The sequence below is a fragment of the Perca flavescens genome, chromosome 23 (assembly GCF_004354835.1).
Source record: "Perca flavescens isolate YP-PL-M2 chromosome 23, PFLA_1.0, whole genome shotgun sequence".
Lineage (NCBI taxonomy): Eukaryota > Metazoa > Chordata > Actinopteri > Perciformes > Percidae > Perca > Perca flavescens.
In genome coordinates, this window is record NC_041353.1 from 1,867,349 (window position 1) to 1,887,348 (window position 20,000).

Sequence of the window (20,000 nt, forward strand, 5' to 3'; positions counted from 1 at the left end):
GCTCTGTGTGTGGGTCTTTGTGTGTGTGTGTGTGTGTGAGTGAGTGAGTGTGTGTGTGTGTGTGTCTGTCTGTCGGTCTCTGTGTGTGGGTCTTTGTGTGTGTGTGTGTGTGAGTGAGTGAGTGAGTGTGTCTCTGTGTGCCTATGCGTGTGTGTGTGTGTGTGTGTGTGTGTGTGCGTGTGTGTGTGTGTGTGTGTGTGTATACACAGCCAGACCCTCCTCAGCGCTGTGGAAGAGGGTCTGCCAAAGCGAGAGACTAGTGAAGCTCTCACCTGGTTGGATGTGATGACAGCAGTCTGTTGGTTCTGTTGGTTCTGTTGGTTCTGTTGGTTCTGCTGCCTGCGGGCCTCCGTGCTGCTGCCGGTCGTGCCGGTGGCGGCGCCGGCGGCTGCCGACTCCGGCAGGACGACGCAGATCAGATCCCCGGACACGATGCCGCAGGACGACAGCGTCTCGCCGGAGTCGGACAGGACCTCCGAGCCATTCAGAGACAAACTGAACGGTGTGTCTGCACTGAAACAGAAAAATAATAACACCGTTTCTACTGCCGGCACCGGGACCAGAACAGGACTGTAACGTTAGGACTCTCAACTGAAATGACACATTGATGTACAGGCCAAAAGTTTGGACACACCTTCTCATTCAATGCGTTTCCTTTTTATTTTCATGACTATTTACATTGTAGATTCTCACTGAAGGCATCAAAACTATGAATGAACACATATGGAATTATGTACTTAACAAAAAAGTGTGAAATAACTGAAAACATGTCTTATATTTTATATTCTTCAAAGTAGCCACCCTTTGCTTTTTTTATTAATAAGGGAAATAAATCCACTAATTAACCCTGACAAAGCACACCTGTGAAGGTAAAACCATTTCAGGTGACTACCTCATGAAGCTCATTGAGAGAACACCAAGGGTTTGCAGAGTTATCAAAAAAAGCAAAGGGTGGCTACTTTGAGGAATCTAAAATATAAGACATGTTTTCAGTTATTTCACACTTTTTTGTTAAGTACATAATTCCATATGTGTTCATTCATAGTTTTGATGCCTTCAGTGAGAATCTACAATGTAAATAGTCATGAAAATAAAAAGGAAACACATTGAATGAGAAGGTGTGTCCAAACTTTTGGCCTGTACTGTATGTGGTCAAAAATTTCATAATATTTGATTCTAGAGCCCGACCGATATATCGGCGGGCAGATATTATCGGCCGATATTAAGCATTTTCCAAACTATCAGAATCGGCATTCATAACGGCCGATGAATGAATATTTAAAAAATAAAAACGGACGAAACCCCCTTCAACCATGTTCTGAGCATTGGCGTTGCGTAGTCTGTCCACCAGAGGGCAGCACTCGTGTTTAACCCTTTAAGTTTCATATCTTAAGTTTGTATTTTTGTATATTTTATTTATCAGAACTTTAATATATTTTGATGTTCTGTTGTGACAATGAAACAAGGAGTTTATTTTTAAACCGCATTATCATATTATTTTAGTGATAAATAACTACAAATAACTAATATTGGGGAAATCTGTTCGTTTTGTTATGCATTTCTGGATTTAAAAAATATATATATGTATTGGCCGATAAATCAAAATATCGGATTTCTTTTTTTTTTTTTTTTTTTTTTTTTTTTTTTAATTGGTTGGGCTCTATTTGATTCTCTCCATATCACCCATCAGCTGTAATCAGGTCTAAAGGCTCCAAGGGTGTCTGACCTGAGTCCATGAGAAGACAAAAGCGTCTCCCTGATGAGGTCTGTGAGCTCGCTCAGACTGGCTTCTTCTCCCGGTAACTCCAGCCTGGTCGTCTGCCGCCGGATCCGAACTCGCAGCTTCATGCTGCACGCCAAACATCAACAGATTCACCTCTCAACAAGAGCATCAGACAACGCACACAGACTTTCTGTCACTGTACCTAAAACGGGGCAAAGACTAGAGATGCACCGATTACAACTTTCTAGGCCGATTCTGATTTCCAACTTTCTTTGAGTTAGGCCGGCCGATACCGATTTTAGCCGAATCCGATTTAATTCTTTCTAACTACATTACAGCACACACAAATATGTATTATATATCTTTTCTTGAGTAGAACATTTTGCACAGAACATAGAACATACATGTTTTGAACAGATAATGGATCACTATAAATTAAACTTTGACAGCGAATAACTTTACATCTGAAGCGTTTAAAGAATCTATTTGTCCGTTGTTTATTTCTAAAGAAACACGACAATGTATATTATTATGGCTCCATAGCAGACGTTTTTATAACAATAGGCTAACGATTGGGTCATAACCACGAGACTTGCTGTCACACAGTAGAGGAATTACCGTATAGTACAGGAGAAGCTCACAGGCAGTTTGGACTTCCATTAGCTGTTTAGGTTTAATTACTAATGTTAACTAGCATGTTAGTGATCAATAATTAGCCTGTGCTTATGTTATCTCCTTACATATACCTACACTCTCCATCTCTGTAAGATTGAGATTTCTCTCAGCACAGCTACCAGAAGACTTACAACTTTCAGACACGTTGCTCACGTCACATCTACGTTGTCTCTGTCAGTTGGAGGCTGCGCAGTAAAGCAAGAGATCACCGGAAAAGTGCTTCTAATATCCTTCACTGGTCTCCGTCCAGAGCAACGGGGTCTATTGGTCCATTGTATATATGTCAATAGTCACGGCCGAGTACGTGAAAACCGGCCAATTCCGGTCACCGGACGCTCTATGGGTGCATCTCTAATGTTTGGTACTACTAATTTGTTTTGTTTTGTCATTGTTCATGTGTGCAATAAATATTACACTTCGTGATATCAAGCTAAAAAATCCTGATTCATAAGTTTCCCTGAATCGTCCATTTTTAAGCTTCAAATTATGCTGATTACAGGGCCAAAACGACAGCTCCCATTAATATGCTATCTTTCTAGTACAAAACTCCGTCAGGAATCTCCATTTTTTTAATTCTTGATGAGTCATTAAAGTAGTTTTTTGGTGTTGGGGTTACTGTAGCTTTTATCTTAGCCTGAAACCAGACTGTATTTAATAATTCGGCAAAAAAATCAGTTACAAAAAACGTCATTAATTTGCTATCTTTCTAGTACAAAACTCCGTCAGGAATTTCCATTTTTTTAATTCTTGAGGAGTCATTAAAGTTGTTTTTTTTGGTGTTGGGATTACTGTAGCTTTTTGTTAGCCTGAAACTAGACTGTATTTAATAATTCGGCATAAAATTCAGATACTATAAAACTTTACATTTTCCGTTAACTAACGTTAGGAATTTAAGAGTTTGGAAGAAAACATGACAACAACAAAGACAAAACAGTGCACATATTATTATTATTATAATTATTGCAAAAATAAATAAAACAACACAGAAACAGATTCAACTTATCTTTCAGAAGACTGGAATCAAATCTGATTTGTTATTTAAGAAGAAATTAAAACGTTTCGTTTTCGTTTCTGGGCTGAACGTTAACTAACGTTTTAAGTTGCTGCGTAACAGTGCAGCTCTGCTAGTTAAACTTAGCTAGCTAGTGCTAACAAGGTTAGCTAGTCGACTTGTTTAAAAGACGATGTGTTGATAAAAGCAGTGAGAATAGAGCAGACACTTACATGAGGGATTAAAGTGATTAAATCCAGCTCGTTTTATCACATTTCTCTCAAGAGTTGCATCTGTAAACATACCCAGGAGGAGCGGCGAGAGACAGCAGCGTCAAAACGGCACAGCTAAAAAACACAGCTTCCGGTTTCAAAATGAAGAATTTCAAAATAAAACCCTAGATAGATAGATAGGTAGACAGACAGACAGACAGACAGACAGACAGGTAGGTAGGTAGGTAGGTAGGTAGGTATATAAGTGGGTGGATGGATAGATGGGTAGATAGATAGATCGATAGATAGATAGATCGATAGATAGATAGATAGGTAGGTAGCTAGGTGGATGGATGGATGGGTAGGTAGATAGATAGATAGATAGATAGATAGATAGATAGATAGATAGATTGATTGATTGATTGATTGATTGATTGATTGATTGATTGATTGATTGATTGATTGATTGATTGATTGATTGATAGTTAGGTGGATGGATGGATGGATGGATGGAAAGATGGAAAGATGGATAAATAGATAAATAGGTGGGAGGATAGATAGATAGATAGATTGATTGATTGATTGATTGATAGTTAGGTGGATGGATGGAAAGATGGATAGATAGATAGATAGATAAATAGGTGGGAGGATGGATAGATAGATAGATAGATAGATAGATAGATAGATAGATAGATATAGATAGATAGATAGATAGATAGATAGATAGATAGAGAATTACATAGGGCATAAAAAGGAACTGAGACCAAATATAAAAGAAACACCTGGCAATATAAAATTTATCAGATTTTAAAATAATTAACATTTAGTCCACGTCTTTGTCATTGTTATTGATTTGAATTCTATTTAATTCTGTCTTAAATCTGTTAAGGATTGATCTTGAGAGTTGATTCCATAGATATACATAATAAAGGCTTTTATTATGTAGGCTACATCTAGGGTTAATTCTGCCTTGGAAATAGTAATTTTTTGTATTAGTGTTTCTGTTAAAAAAAGATATATATTAAAAAATATGTTTGTATATACATAACCATATCATGAGTTATTGTTGACAGTGTGATACACATGTCAACAATAAATTGTACAGTAAATGTGTTAATACATTTTTTGTATTATTATATTATAGGGATCGAATCATGCTATTATTTTGAAGGCCGCTGAAGGATGTACATACAATAGAATATAATATTCAACAGTCAGGGCTTTTGGGGAAAACAGCGGCAAGGTATGTTTCTAAGAGAACTTGATTTAGTAAAGAGTATTTATTTACATTTTTATTTAATTATTTAGTTATTTAGTTTTTAGTTATTTCAATTTTTAGTTATTTAAATTTTTGATTTCTAAATTTTAATTTTAATTTTAATTTTAATTTTAATTTTAATTTTAATTTTAATTTTAATTTTAATTTTAATTTTTAATTTTTAATTTATTTTTAATGTATTTTTAATTTTTCACAGTCCAGTCCAATTGGGGGCGGTAATGCACCTTTAAGTTATGGAGGACTAAAAATGACAGAAGGAAAAAAAAAATAAAAAAAGTAGAAATAAATAAATAAATGCAGAAATATAGTGAAAATAAATACATTTTGGTAACATAAATGGCTATTTCTGTATTTTTACATGTCTTTATTTATTTATGCATTTCTATATGTATTTATTTATGTATTTATACGTTTATTTACATATTTATGTATTTATATATTTATTTATTTATTTATTTATTCATATATTTATTTAGTTCTACATTTATTTATTTCTGTATTTCTACATTTATTTATTTCTGTATTTTCACATTTCTACATGTATTTATTTCTGTATTTCCACATTTCCACATTTCTTTTTCCCTGCGCCTGTATGCTAATTGAGTGGGAGGTGGCAACATCAGTCTGAAGAAGGATTGGTTAGCTGGGGGCCGTGTCGCTAACCAGACAGAAGCAAACGATCCATCCGCCGCTTTGTCTCTGTCTCTTGTAGCTAGTGGTGGGCAGATCGAGGCTTCGTGAAGCAAATGTGCCATATTGTGTCGAGGCTTCGAGACAATCCAACACCCGTCTCAACGATGACACCTAGTGGTCACTTGCAGGTGTTGATCTAAAACAACCTTGACAATGAGCCATTTTTTAATTGTATTTTTCTAATATGTGAAGCTTGTAACCTGTAGGCTCCTCACTGTGCATAATGTTATTTTGGTCATGACAAAAGAATATTAATAAAAGAAATCAAGCCACAATGTCTTAATTCTTTATAGAATTTTATTCAAAAATATGAATGTCCGAACAGTTTATTATATTTTAATCATAATTATCTATCTATATCTATATCTATATATCTATCTATCTGTGTATCTATATATGTATCTACCACTATATGTATCTAGTGTCACTATGTATACTCTGTCTGTCTCTAGCCTATCAATCAATGTGTAAATTTAAATGTAAGCCTAATAACTAAACAACTCGCACTATGAATGTCACTATATCACCAAAAATCCGCTATCTCAAAATCAACCTAGGCCTACCCCCTGACCAGCGATAGATTTGCCAAACAACTTCCGTGTTGTGAAAAAAGGCGACAAAAACTTTAAAAAAAAACGTAAAAACTTGGAGAAAGTCGGTAGAAAGAAGGAATTAAGGCAAGAATAGGTGGAAGATAGTATCAAAAATTTAGAAAACAGCGACAAAAACTTCGTAAAAAGCGACAGACCTGTAAAAAAAAAATAACTGTAGAAAGAAGGAAGAAAAACTTTGGAAAAAATTGACAAAAACCTAGAAAAAGGGTGAATTGTTTATTTGAAAAAAATGACAAAAACTTGTACAAAAAGAAGACAGTAGAAAGAAGGAAGGAAGGAAGGAAGGCAAAAAACAAGTCGAAAATAGTGACAAAAAGTGACAAACTTCAGTCTGCAGGCCTCCAAAGTACCCCTTGGGGTACACGTACCCCCATTTGAGAAACACTAATTTTTAACTCTGTGTGGAAATCAATATTTGACGCTCTGTAATCAGCCCAACGCTACCTTTGCTCAACTCATTCTGTATTTTACTTTATTTGTTTGTAAATCAAAATGGAAACGTTAAATTATTCTTTTTTTTTTCTCAACAGTTCACTTAAGGAGCCCCATAAGTGTAATTTGCGTGTGTGTGTGTGTGTGTGTGAATGAGACATTACTATTACTATTATTATTATTATTATTTCAGTTGGTTAGTCCTGTATGTTGTAACTTGTCCGGAATGTGTCTAAATACTTGTTTTTTTTGTCTTGTGTGTAAAAAAAAGAAAAGAAAAGAGTACTGTATGGATAAAGTAAAAGGGGAATGAGCATTGTGAATTATTTCTTTCTTCCCCTACTGTAAAGAGGATATTGTTTAACACTGGTTAACACTTGAATGGACTTGGACTGGATACAGGTTGGACCAGGTTGTTTACCTATCTGTTTTTTTGTTGTACTTGCATAATAAAAAAAATTAAAAAATAATCCTTGATGGTAGCGATGGCGAGATGAAATCTCAGCCGAGCTGGTGGTCACAGAGTGGAGGACAGACACACAACACAGTCACTCATCTGGGATCTGCTGTCTGGATTTACTCTGCAGAGATCTGGGGAGAATTGAACCATATAGTCCTCATAAATCCACCGGAGGTTAGAACGCCAACACAAAGACAGAGGAAGGGGACGCACATCTGGCCGACACGAGGAACATCTGGCAGAATTCCTGGTGGCAACGGAGCAAGTCCGGAAGTGGAACGTCATTGATATGGACTACAAGTGACACGATGCACATTGATTGCAATGTGTAAAGCTTCTCCCTCTTTTAAATGTGCTTTAAGTGATGTCATGTGTATAGTATCTTTTTTTATTGTCCATATTATTCATGTAGATTTGATATTTTATCATCCTGTTTATGATATATGTGTATGTTGTGTGTGATGTCTTTTAGCTACTGGGACCTTGAATTTCCCCTTGGGGATCAATAAAGTATCTACCTACCTACCTATCTATCTATCTACCTACCTACCTACCTACCTATATATCTACCTACCTACCTACCTACCTACCTATCTACCTACCTACCTACCTACCTACCTACCTACCTACCTACCTACCTATCTACCTACCTACCTACCTACCTATCTATCTACCTACCTACCTACCTACCTACCTATCTACCTACCTACCTACCTACCTACCTACCTACCTACCTACCTACCTATCTACCTACATACCTACTTAAATATAATATGTACAGTCTATGCACAGCTCTGAAGCCTCTGCACAGAATGTAACATCACTACTAAATGGCCCCAAGTTGATTTCCTGAGGTTGCACTGTATCATGTGAATTACATCAACTGACAGGAAGTTAAGGGGCCAAGCTGTTGCCTAGCAATGGAAATCTATTTAAAAAGGTCTGTACCCTGTCCCCCTTTTTAATCATTCGAAATAAATATCTCATATCATATATCCTCTTATTGGTCTGTTATACATCCATGGTGGAGACACGGCGTACATCTTTTAACAGTTTATGCCTCATACCCACCACGTGCTTTACGGAAAACTTCCTGCACATGCGCTCAGAAGCCTCGGCCTAGCATGTAACATCGTCTCCGGTAACATCACTAATTTACCTAACGTTAGCTAGTTAATTAAAAGTTGTAAATATATTTCGGATGTCGGTTTTATCCCACTCTGGTACAGTCCGCAAAGTGTCTAAAGTTAGCCTAAACGCGGCATTAGTATGCTAATGTGACATGCTAATGATATATTAGTATGGTAACGTTAGCCTAAACACGACATTAGCATGCTAATAATATTTTAGCATGGTAACGTTAGCCTAAACGAGGCATTAGCATGCTAATTATCTGTTACAATGGCAACGTTAGCCTAAACGCGACATTAGCATGCTAATGTGACATTATAATGATCTTTTAGCACGGTAACGTTAGCCTAAACGCGACATTAGCATGCTAATGTGACCTTATAATGATCTTTTAGCACGGTAACGTTAGCCTAAACGCGACATTAGCATGCTAATGTGACATTATAATGATCTTTTAGCACGGTAACGTTAGCCTAAACGCGACATTAGCATGCTAATGTGACCTTATAATGATCTTTTAGCACGGTAACGTTAGCCTAAACGCGACATTAGCATGCTAATGTGACATTATAATGATCTTTTAGCATGGTAACGTTAGCCTAAACGAGGCATTAGCATGCTAATGATCTTTTAGCATGGCAACGTTAGCCTAAACGAGGCATTATCATGCTAATGTGACATGCTAATGATCTGTTAGCATGGTAACGTTAGCTACGTGAAGCTAGTTTCACACTGCTGCGCGGCAACCACCCAGCAAAACAATTAAATTGTTTTTAAAAGCGGTTCCTGGCAGAAGTTCGGCATACTAGGCTACTAGCTATTAGCCACTGTTTTGAGTTTTTTTTAATTAATTAATTTTGTAGTAATCTATTAGTAGTTGTCTGAATAATTACCTCTGGAACCACAGGCAGAATAACCGACTTCATGTCTACAAACATGGAAAATTAGCAGAAATAATAATAATAATACTACAATATTTTATGTAAAAATGTCAAAAAAGTTTACGAATAAACGCACATTCAACCAAGATAGAATGCCTACTTGTTCTCGTTTAAATAACGTAAAAATAAATAAGTAAAAGTATTTTATATATATATATATATATATATATATATATATATATATATATATATATATATATATATATATATATATATATATATATTTTAATGTAGGCCTATTAATCTTCTTCCTCCTTTCCTCTTCTCTTCACCACGCCTTTTCTCCTCCCCTTTTCTCTCTTTATCATCTCCAGCCTCCCCTTGAACCACACTCCCCTCTTTCTTTCGTCTCTGAATCAGATGGAAAACAAATAAACCCTCCGCTTCTCCCGGAGCTGCTTCCACTGCAGAGCGGCTGCTCCTCGTGTAGGCTGGCCGCTGTAGGACACCGCAGGGCGGGGAAAGAGCGTCGCAGGGGGCCGGTGTTGTGCAGCGGTCTCTGGAGCTCTGGCAGCGTCTACTCTCCTCCCCTCGCGCTGCATGCTGCTGCGGACCCACCGATACATGCACGGACATATCCACCGGCTGCTTCCATTGATGCGTAATTACAGCACAGAGAGAAGCGACAGGAGCCGGATTTAGTACCGATTGAGCTGCAGAAAGGGAAGAAAAAGATGAGCCGCAGAAGAGGAAGAGGAGGATTTCTCCCCATGTTTCTTTTCTTGTGTCTAATATGGACCCAGCTGCTGATCACAGGTAAGCGTTTGTTGTCCGTATGCTGCATCATAACCAGAAATACTTGCAGCACTAGTGCTCAAATCGGGTGGATTAGCCAGATATTTTGGTAATTAAATACTCCTTTCTGTCATTTACCTTGTTAAAATTAACCAAAAATGCTGTTAACATCTCCTCAAATGCAAGTATTCATCTGTGATGCTCAGATAAAATAAGCAAAATAACCTCTGTAATATGCAATCGGAATTTAACCATTGTAATTACATATTATTTATTATGTCTGTTACCAATTTAATGTGTATTGCAGACCTGGAATCTGTTCTTTTAATGCATGATATTTTACATTAAAATCCTCCCAACAGGAGCTCAAACCTTCCAAAATAACATGATATAGTCATGTGTTCATTTGGCATTAAAGGGGAAAAAAGAAGGTAAAAACCTAATATATGAATATACATTATATAGTGATCGTACGGAATGTGGAAAAATGACAGAATATGCTAAATTTGCTTGCTATTGTGTTAATATGACGCACTGAAAACATCCTACAGGTGATATGTAGGATATGATGAAACTGAGGAGGATTTAAAATAAAACGGCGTATGATGAAGTCAACACATTGATGATCATTTGCATTAGTAATTCATGAATAGACGATCTCTTTAAGCAATCTAGAGCTGCAAAGATTAATAGTTGTCAGCTATGAAATTAATCTCCAACTATTTTGATAATCGATTAATCTGTTTGAGTAATTTTTTTTTCTTCTCTGATGTCAGCGTGTTAAATGGGAATAGTTTCTAGTTTCTTCTCTCCTCTGTGACAGTAAACTGAGTATCTTTGAATTTTCTGACATTTTATGGACCAAACAATCGATTAATCCAGAAAATCTGCCAATCAGCAGATTAATCGATGATGAAAATCATAGATGTAATTTACAGTGGAGATGGGGGGGGGGTTACAACCCTCCCCTATAATCAAAACTGGCCATTGCAAACACCCCCCACCCAAGAAAAACAAACAGATTCTAATTTCCTTTACCTAAATCAAGACATTTGCACCATAAATCGATGCAGAAAAATTCACTAGAATGCAGAAAATAGTGTTTGATGCTCAAAATTTCAATTGTGCTCAAAAGCCCATCTACCCCCCCCCCCCATCCCCATGTTGAACCCAAAGTTTCCCCCCTTCATGTAAATAATCAGTTAGCTGCAGCATTTAAAGTAATCAATTCCAAATGCTCTTCTCAGAGGTCACACAGTCTAAAACCTTCAAATGGATTCTGTCAAAGATTTCAGAGAAAAACAGTAAATCTAAAATAAAGTAATTGAATTGGAGGAAGAAGCAGTAGATGGGCCTCTGAGGTTTTAAGGCCAGTGCTTATTTAACAGAAGCATATTTTAATCTTATCATAACCCCCAACATTTGAACATATCTTCTTCCCTATCTGTGATGAATATTTGAAACAAGATGCTGATATACTCAGAGCGGTTGTTTAATGGCGTGTTGTCTGTGTCGGCAGAAAAGGCAGACGGACTGACTGCCTCCCAGAGTTGGTCAAAAAGTGCCTCCGAACCCCCCGAAGTGTACGTTCTGTGCGTCACGTGGATGAACCTACGATCTCGTATTGTACTAAAATAGTTCACCGAAACGTGTTTCTGAAAACATTTTAAGCGAGAAACGGGCCATGCAGCTGCTGAATTTGTCTTCATTTCAGATCGACAAAGGTCAGTTTAAGAGATTTTACTCAGATTTTGAGAGGCGTTCGTCAGGCTCATCCCGCTCGTCATTTCCGGGTTAGCTCTCCACCAATCAGATTGGTCATTGAGTCCGACTGCCGGCCCTCCGATTCAACAAAGTCAAATCGGCCCAAATGAAGGCCTCGAGTCAGACAGACTCGAGTCCCCGAACTCGCCAGACTGACCGATGGCCGATTATCGTGTTGGTGTGTGGGCGCCTTAGCTGAACTCGGTGGAAGCTAAGCAAGTCACACAATAACTAGTCTGGATCAATGCAAGTACATTTTCAGGATAAAGCCTAACACTCGGGGCGTGATGTCAGGCTTTGCCCCTCACCTTCTTCTCTCTGTGTTGTTTTTGGCGGCCTGCTTTAATTTTAAGGTTTTAGTCTAGTCTTTGTGTCAAGCTGTCATTTTAGTTTTTATTAGTTTCAGTCACGGTCATACTTCTTTTTAGTCTAGTTTAGTTTCAGTCGACTAAAAGTCTGAGCATTTTAGTCAGAATTATCCATGACTAGTTTTAGTCGACGGAAACTTGATGAAATTTAGTCACAAACAAAGGCAAGGCAAGGCAGCTTTATTTGTAGAGCACATTTCAGCAACAAGGCAATTCAAAGTGCTTTACATGAAACATAAAACATTGAAAACAGAAAACAATTAAAAACAGTTAAAAACAATTTCAAAGCATTAAAACAATTAACAACAATTTAAGATCATTAAAAGACAGGAATAAAATGTACAGTGCAGTATAAGAATTTTAAAGAAAGAGCAGTTAAAAATAGGTTATTTAAAGAAAGGCAACATCAACAAGATAGGTCTTTAGCCTGGATTTAAAAGAACTGAGAGTTGCAGCGGACCTACAGGTTTCTGGGAGTTTGTTCCAGATATGTGGAGCATAAAAACTGAACGCTGCTTCCCCCTGTTTAGCTCGGACTCTGGGGACAACAAGTAGACCTGTCCCAGACCACCTGAGAGGTCTGGGTGGGTCATAGTGTAGTAGACCTGTCCCAGACCACCTGAGAGGTCTGGGTGGGTCATAGTGTAGTAGACCTGTCCCAGACCACCTGAGAGGTCTGGGTGGGTCATAGTGTAGTAGACCTGTCCCAGACCACCTGAGAGGTCTGGGTGGGTCATAGTGTAGTAGACCTGTCCCAGACCACCTGAGAGGTCTGGGTGGGTCATAGTGTAGCAGCAGATCAGAAATGTATTTTGGCCCTAAACCGTTTAGTGATTTATAAACCAGTAAAAGTAAACATACACACACGCTTAGGGTTGGGCATCGAGAACCGATTCCTACTTGGAATCCGTTCAAAAATTACGATTCCAGTGGAGTCGTTTCTTTATTGGAATCGTTTGGAATCGTTTGGAGGATTTGGTTTCAAATCTGATCACGGGTTCCAAATTTCACATTTGCAAGTTTTGGTTTCCGTAGCGGCCAGGTGCTTGTTGTGTTGCAGCAATGGAGCCCAGTAAGCGGAGCTCTAGTGTGGCTTCATTTTACATAGAAAAAGCCTCCGTCAAACTGCAACCCACCTTTCGAATCAAAATAAAACTTTCCTCTTATTTGTGAAATAAGCATGTGACCCGTTTCAACTCCACCCCCCAAAGAATCGGAATCGGGAATCGATGAGAACCGGAATCGAAAGGAAGAATCGGAATCAGAATCGTAAAAATCCAAACAATGCCCAAGTTTTTCCAAATTTCGTTTCTTCTTTTTCTCCCAAAGACGAACCCCGGCTGGCCGGCCATCGGTCCCTTTCTCTTTGTCGGACTTCATTTTGTTTAGTGCTGCTCCCTCTTAGTGGATTAGTTGACTAATCGGTGGTTCTGGTCTTAGTCGACTTAGATCTCTTTAGTCCATTAGTCATGTTTGATGCTGTTTTCATGCTGAATGACTTATTTCCAAGAAACGTACGAGCACATCTCTGGTAAACACAAAAATTAAAGTGGTGCTTTTAGCACGACTCTTAGTGGAGAAACTCAGATTTACAGATCTGTCGATTAAATCAACTAATCGATTAGTCGGTACGATTGAATGAGTGTTAGTCGACGAAGAATTTATTCAATCGAGCACAGCCCTAATTTTGTTTGTTGTCGTTTACGCTAACTCACCGCGCTGCTGCGTCTTCTAAATAATGCCGCGAGTGGAGCTCGAGGAAGTGACGTCGTCTGCGCAGTGCGACCTGATGTAGACAGAAATACTGCAAAATAATAATAATAATAATAATAATAATAATAATAATGTGACTAAACCATTTCGTTTTTTTGGGTCAACGAAATGAAGAGACATTTCAGCATAGTTTTTATTTTGTAAACCACATTTAGTTTAGTTTTTCTTCGTCAACGATATTGCATTATACATTTAATTATAGTCATCGTCACATTACCAGCATTTACGTTGCGTCTCGTTTTTATCACGTGATCAAAGTTTGTTGACGACGATATTTAGTCATGATTTTCGTTGACGAAAGAAACACTACCTCTGTGTGTGTCGCCGTTCTCAAACTCCGTTCTCTTCGTGAAGCAACAACAAACTTCGAGCCAGTGAGCTACACGCTGAAAATGTCAAGTTCTGAAGAAGATTTGGATGGTGCAACAAGTCAGACCTGCTCGGTTCTTTTCAGGGAATGATTGTAAAGATTTACAAAGATTACGTTTAGGTCATTTCCTCTCTAACTGCGACGTTTTGGGAACCGATTTGGTGTGATTGCTGTGGACGAAGTACACACGGAGATACACTGGTAAGAGCTTTTATTTTGCGGAGTGCAAATGTTCCACCAAAACATCGCAGAGTCGCCATCGCTGCGTCCGGAGCTTAGGGCCGCCCAAGACGATTGTCATCATGTACCTGTAGCGTAGCCAGACCTTAGTCCACAGCGCTGGGGAGATAGAGCCTGCAATGCGAGATACACAATAACACAAACTAACCGATGGAGGCAGCGGTAGAGCAGCAACTCCTGTGTTCTGTGAGGTAAAATGTCTGTTTTTGCCAAAGGAGTCTGGTGGCTTTGAAGAGAGCAGAGATAACGGCTTCAGTTCCCCGTCGTAAAAGGGCCTTCTGACAGCAAGAGAGAGCGCTGAAAATACGGTAAATATAGTGTCCACTTCAACGGATATAGATTTAATTCAAACTATCACTTTAAAACACCAAAGTTACACAACAACTAATAAAAACAGAAGCTTATTTCTGTAATAATGAATGCTGATTACATGAGGGACACAAACTGGAGCTTTAAATATCTTCTGAGTTGTACAATATTAGTAATGTTTTTCAACACGGAACCTATAAATCAAAACACATAATCCGATTTATTGACATTTATTTGTCTTAATAGCTGCACAACATTAGATGCAGTCCTTCTCTAGTCAGTCTCCCCACAGGGTTACCGGGTCAGCCCTCTCTAACTCAACCTCCGATTGGCTGACGGCTCCCACAGATGCGAGATGAGGAGGAGCCGACTCTTAACCAATCGGAGCACGGCTCAGCTCAGCGCCCGTGCATGGCAACCAGGACGCTGTCGTTAGGGAGGAAAGAAGCCGTGGAGAGAGAAAGCTGTGTCAGCTCCACGGAGGCCTGGTTCAGCCAACTGAAACTGCTGTTTCAGGTTGTTTTTAATTCAACACAGCAGACTATAATGCAGTTTTCTTCTTCTTCTTCTTTTTTAGACACAAACCTGCTCTGCTACAGCCTCTGAACTGTTTTGTCAGAAACAGGAAGCTCACATAAAACTAGGGTTTGGGTAAGAAGCAGCCCTGAAATATTGTTTTTATAATGCACCAAGTTCATAAGAACTACATTCACTACATCCATGATGAAAAGGCATATAAACCGAGTTTGCGCGGGGTCTTAAATTCGCTCAAGCACTGTGTTGTAGGTCTTAAATAATACAGGTCTTAATTTTCCTAACCCATTATACTGTTACTATACTGGTCCAAATATAATTTTGCTGTATTACGACGACAAATGAGACTTTCGTAGCAGCCAATCAGCTTCTGTGTTATTGGCGCGAGTCTCTTTTCAGATTGTACCACAGACATGAAACGGATTTTATTCTTCACCTGGGGGGGAAGTGCAAGTTAAGGGATACTTAAGGTCTTACATTTAATTCATAAAGGTCTTAAAAAGGTCTTAAATTTGACTTGGGGAAACCTGCAGAAACCCTGTTAAAAGATCCCGTTGGGGATAGAGCTGGGCAATATATCGATATCATATCGATATCGCGATATGAGACTAGATATCGTCTTAGATTTTGGATATTGTAATATAGCGTAAGTGTCTTTCCCTGGTTTTAAAGGCTGCATTACAGTAAAGTGATGTCATTTTCTGAACTTACCAGACTGTTGTAACTGTTCTATTATTTGCCTTTACCCACTTAGTCATTATATCCACATTACTGATGATTATTTATCAAAAATCTGATTGTGTAAAGAAAGCACCAATAGTGAACACTACAATATCGTTGCGGTATCGATATTGAGGTATTTGGTCAGAAATATATATATATAATATTTGATTTTCTCCATATCGCCCAGCCCTAGTTGGGGATGTCCGATATCAGATCACTCAAACAAAGCCCTACATAAAACAGTTGAGGTCTTTTATATTTCATGTTCTACCTTTTTGAAACAAACACAGGGACACAGTCACACAGCAGTTTGTGTTTTGGCAAAGATGCAGCCAAGACAAGTAGTTGTGTTCTTGGCAGGCAGACAGTCGGGTAGACCGAAGTAAGAGGACACCCTTTCAGTGTATTTTCTGGCAGCACAGACAGGCGGCTCTAACAGACGCCTGGAAACTTAAAGCATCAGCACGGTAGAAGCCATTTACCGAGATTAGCACACGGGCCCGTTACTGGTTTCAAGCTATACCACGGTTTGAGCTCTTTGAGGACAGAAAGGGCAGTTTAGAAATCCCTCTCCCTGCCAGTGTGCAATAGTGTGTTTCAAAATAAAATGCATTGTGTTCAATGGAAGAAAAAAAAGTTGTTTTTTACCGAGACATTTCAAGTAATAATACATCCCTGCGGTGTTTAGTGTTTTAAGCCCCCCAACGTCGTCTTCCAGGCAGCGCTGCCTGCAAGGCACTAGGATTAGGCCGGCTACACACCGGCTGTGTGGATTGAGTTTCTGTTGCGTGTCAGCTGCGTGGATTTTTCTACATGTGTCTTATGTCTGTCCCATTGATAAAATGAAATGCCATGTTAAACTTAAATATATACTGATTTGATTACAGCAAAGACAACGTCTGCAGTATTGATGGCAAAATAGGCTCCAGAATATTTCCTTCTGGATTGCAATATTAGATAATCGATTTATTTTTTAAATTAAATTTATACATCTGCATTTATATTAAAACCTTGAGACTTTCAAACATCAAAACGTCATTTATTAATATGTATTTGTGTCAAAATGACATATAAACATCTTTTCCTATTCTATTTCCCTGGAAACGCTTGCGTGTTGCGGGAAAAATAAGCGTCTAGCATGCAAGTGTTTTCGGGGTCACGCAGGCAGGCAGTGTGGAAGCTCTAACCCGTTAACATGGGAGCCGAAATAAAAACGAACATGCCACGCAGCCAGTGTGTAGTCGGCCTTAGGCAATGGTTAGAGTTAACACCATTGAGCCGTCCCTGCACTCATGAGCAGGGCTTGACATTAACTTTTTGAGGCACTTGTTCTTCGGACAAGTACATTTACGTTTCACTTGTCCGTGAACAAAAGTCACTTGTCCGGGTAAAGATTCATCATTTTATAATTTTTTTTGTGTTTTGCTAATGCAGAATTTGAAGAAACCATTGAAAGCATCCAAACACTATCAACATTAATACAATTCAGTTTAAACAGTAGAAACAAATGTGTCCCAAGAATAGATTTCCCCTTCAACAAGAAAAAAGGATCTCCAGACTCATAATACAAAGTTATACTTTGCACGCCGGTGTGCAGAAGTTAATATATTGAGATTCTAAGTGAATATTTTAAAGTTTCTCATTACTTTCAGATTCCTAGTCAATATTCTAAGTTACTATGTCAATATATTGAGATATTATGAGTTACTATGTCAATATATTGAGATACTGAACCAATATGTTGAGTTACTAAGTCAATATATTACGATACTAAGCCAATATATTGAGATTAAGTAAATATTTTATAGTTTCTCATTACTTTGATATTCTTTGTTTATATTCTGAGATACTGAGTTAATATATTGAGATACTAATTCAATATTTTGACCAGAGGTCGTGGTGACTTGAACTTATACTATATATATATAATTTTGTAGACATAACAATGGATTTTGCCACTAAATGTTGGTGTCAGCGTGTTTTTTTTTTTTGTCTTTCTACAATTTCACTTACCAAGGGATCCTTTAAAAAGGTGTAGCTACTTCACAGTTGATTATTACCTGATATTTAATCCGCTTCAAACGAGTAGCGGAGCAGCTAGTAACGTTACGAGGCAGAGAGCCAGCCGTCAAGAGTCAAATTAACTTCATGCTTCATCCGCACAAAGCACACTTCTATCGCCACGAGTGACAGCTTTATTCGGCTCGTTTTCTGTGAACGATGTGGGGACGGCGTAACGTTAAAGCGGAGTTAGCATGCTAACGTTAGCTAACTAACACCGGCTGCCTGGCTTGCTGGTTCCGCGGTGCTTTCATGCTGTATCGCTTACAGAGAATGAGCTGAACAGTGGGCTGGGTCTAATGTCAGCGGGCTGGGTCTAACGTTAGTTAATGTATTTGTTTCAAATCGGTAAAGTAAAATCTGTAACATAAACGGAATGAGTGGCACATAATAACGTATATAATGCTTCATCCACACAAAGCACATTGCTATCGCCACGAGTGACTTCTGTTTTCAGCTTGTTTTCTGTGAACGATGTGGCGAGGAGGTAACGTTAAGGTGGAGTTAGCAAGCTAACACCGGCTAGCTCGCCGTGCTTTCAAGCTGCTTCGCTTACAGAGAATGAGCTGAACAGCGGGCTGGGTCTAACGTTAGCGGCCGCCGACCCGCTGCCCGGGATTGTGGGGTAAAATATGTATTTGTTTCAATTCTGTAACATTGACGAAATGAGTGGCATTTTGATTGAGTTTTAACTTGTCCAGTGGGGCAAGTAAATTTCTCTTCCACTTGTCCTACAAAAAATCCACTTGTCCCCAAGCGGACAAGCCTTAATGTCGAGCCCTGATGAGAATAGCAAAATGTTGTATATTACATATGTTGCATGTTATATTTCCACTGTTTAGGAACCAAAGTCTGCTCCATTTTTCTTTTTCAGTTTCCGCGGGTTCTTCTGCTTCTTCTCCTCCTCCGGGAAAACACGACCGCGTTGCATTGCGGGTATACGGGAGTAAAATGTAGGGTACATTGATGCACACTCAAATTAGCTGTGCATTGTGGGTATTTTATAGTGGAATTAACAGCAGAGAATTCGAACATAACTACCAAATGGCGAACACTATACAGTATAGTGCACTGGTTTTGAACACAGCTACTGTGTATCGGGCAGACTGGGCTCAGGTCCAGCTGAGGTTCTTGTCCGTGTTTTCTTTAAATCGATCCATCCCCGGTGCTTTCAGTTCCTAGTATTCACGGCTGTAAGCTGTGAATGTGAATCCTGGATGCTGCCGGGTTGAAAGGGCTTTAATCAGTAGATTTCATTTTATTTATTTTTTATATTTCCCAGGATAAATAAAGCCTGGGAATGAATTATGCAGTGTTCATATTCATCACGGCTGGCTGAGTTCAGTCGGTGTTCAGGGGTTTCCTCTCAGCCGGTGCAGATGATGAAAGCCTCTTCCTCTGACGAAAAGATGCTGAGAGAGAGAGAGAGAGAGAGAGAGAGAATCTCATCTCTTCTACTGCTATCTCTCCAGTGGGAGATTTGAACGATAATTAAGAGTGAAAAAACCTGTCTTCTAGGTCTGGGTATCGCCAGTGATTCTTCTGAATCAATTCGATTCCGATTCACAAGGTCCCGATTAGATTACATTTGCAATTCAATATCAGTCAGGTTAGGAACATTTACAATACAGTTACATAATGGGGCGTTATATATATTTGTTATAACGCCCCAGGTTTATTAGGCTAGCGGACTAAGACTAAAATGTAGAACATCAGAGACAAGAGACCAGGATGTGAACGTGAACAATACCAAGATTTATTTAACTGAATACTCAATTGTGCGTGGGACAGAGTTCAGGGAGGGATCCAGGTCCGAGGTAGCAGACAGAGGGGTCTTGGAAAATCCGGCAGATACCCTTTCACACTTATAGTTCGGTAGACTAGGGGGGTGAAGTTGCAACGTTGTCGCATTTTTCATTTGGTTGGATTTGCGTTCACATCCATTGCCCATTGTCATTGGTAGCTGGAGAGG

The 20,000-nt window shown here is 38.8% G+C and overlaps 2 protein-coding genes across 6 annotated transcripts in view; one reads left to right on the top strand and one right to left on the bottom strand.

The window, feature by feature from the left end:
* Nucleotides 1-3,762, bottom strand: part of fbxo7 (F-box protein 7) — a 16,203-nt gene extending 12,441 nt beyond the window's left edge. The window contains exons 1-3 of one of the 2 annotated variants that reach the window (XM_028570524.1): nucleotides 3,623-3,762; nucleotides 1,727-1,849; nucleotides 273-513 (exon numbers count right to left, since the gene is read on the bottom strand). In XM_028570524.1, coding sequence (XP_028426325.1) covers nucleotides 273-513; nucleotides 1,727-1,848 — 363 coding nt within the window. In that variant the 5' untranslated portion in view covers nucleotide 1,849; nucleotides 3,623-3,762. Of the gene's footprint in view, nucleotides 1-272; nucleotides 514-1,726; nucleotides 1,850-3,622 lie in introns of those variants that run through there. The other variant, XM_028570525.1, reaches the window with a different exon arrangement.
* Nucleotides 3,763-7,956: 4,194 nt separating this feature from the next.
* LOC114549989 (receptor-type tyrosine-protein phosphatase R) overlaps nucleotides 7,957-20,000 on the top strand; it is a 64,252-nt gene continuing 52,208 nt past the window's right edge. Inside the window, exons 1-2 of one of the 4 annotated variants that reach the window (XM_028570385.1) lie at nucleotides 7,957-8,019; nucleotides 9,466-9,907. In XM_028570385.1, coding sequence (XP_028426186.1) covers nucleotides 9,826-9,907 — 82 coding nt within the window. In that variant the 5' untranslated portion in view covers nucleotides 7,957-8,019; nucleotides 9,466-9,825. Of the gene's footprint in view, nucleotides 8,020-8,070; nucleotides 8,221-9,460; nucleotides 9,908-20,000 lie in introns of those variants that run through there. The other 3 variants (XM_028570384.1, XM_028570387.1, XM_028570386.1) reach the window with 3 other exon arrangements.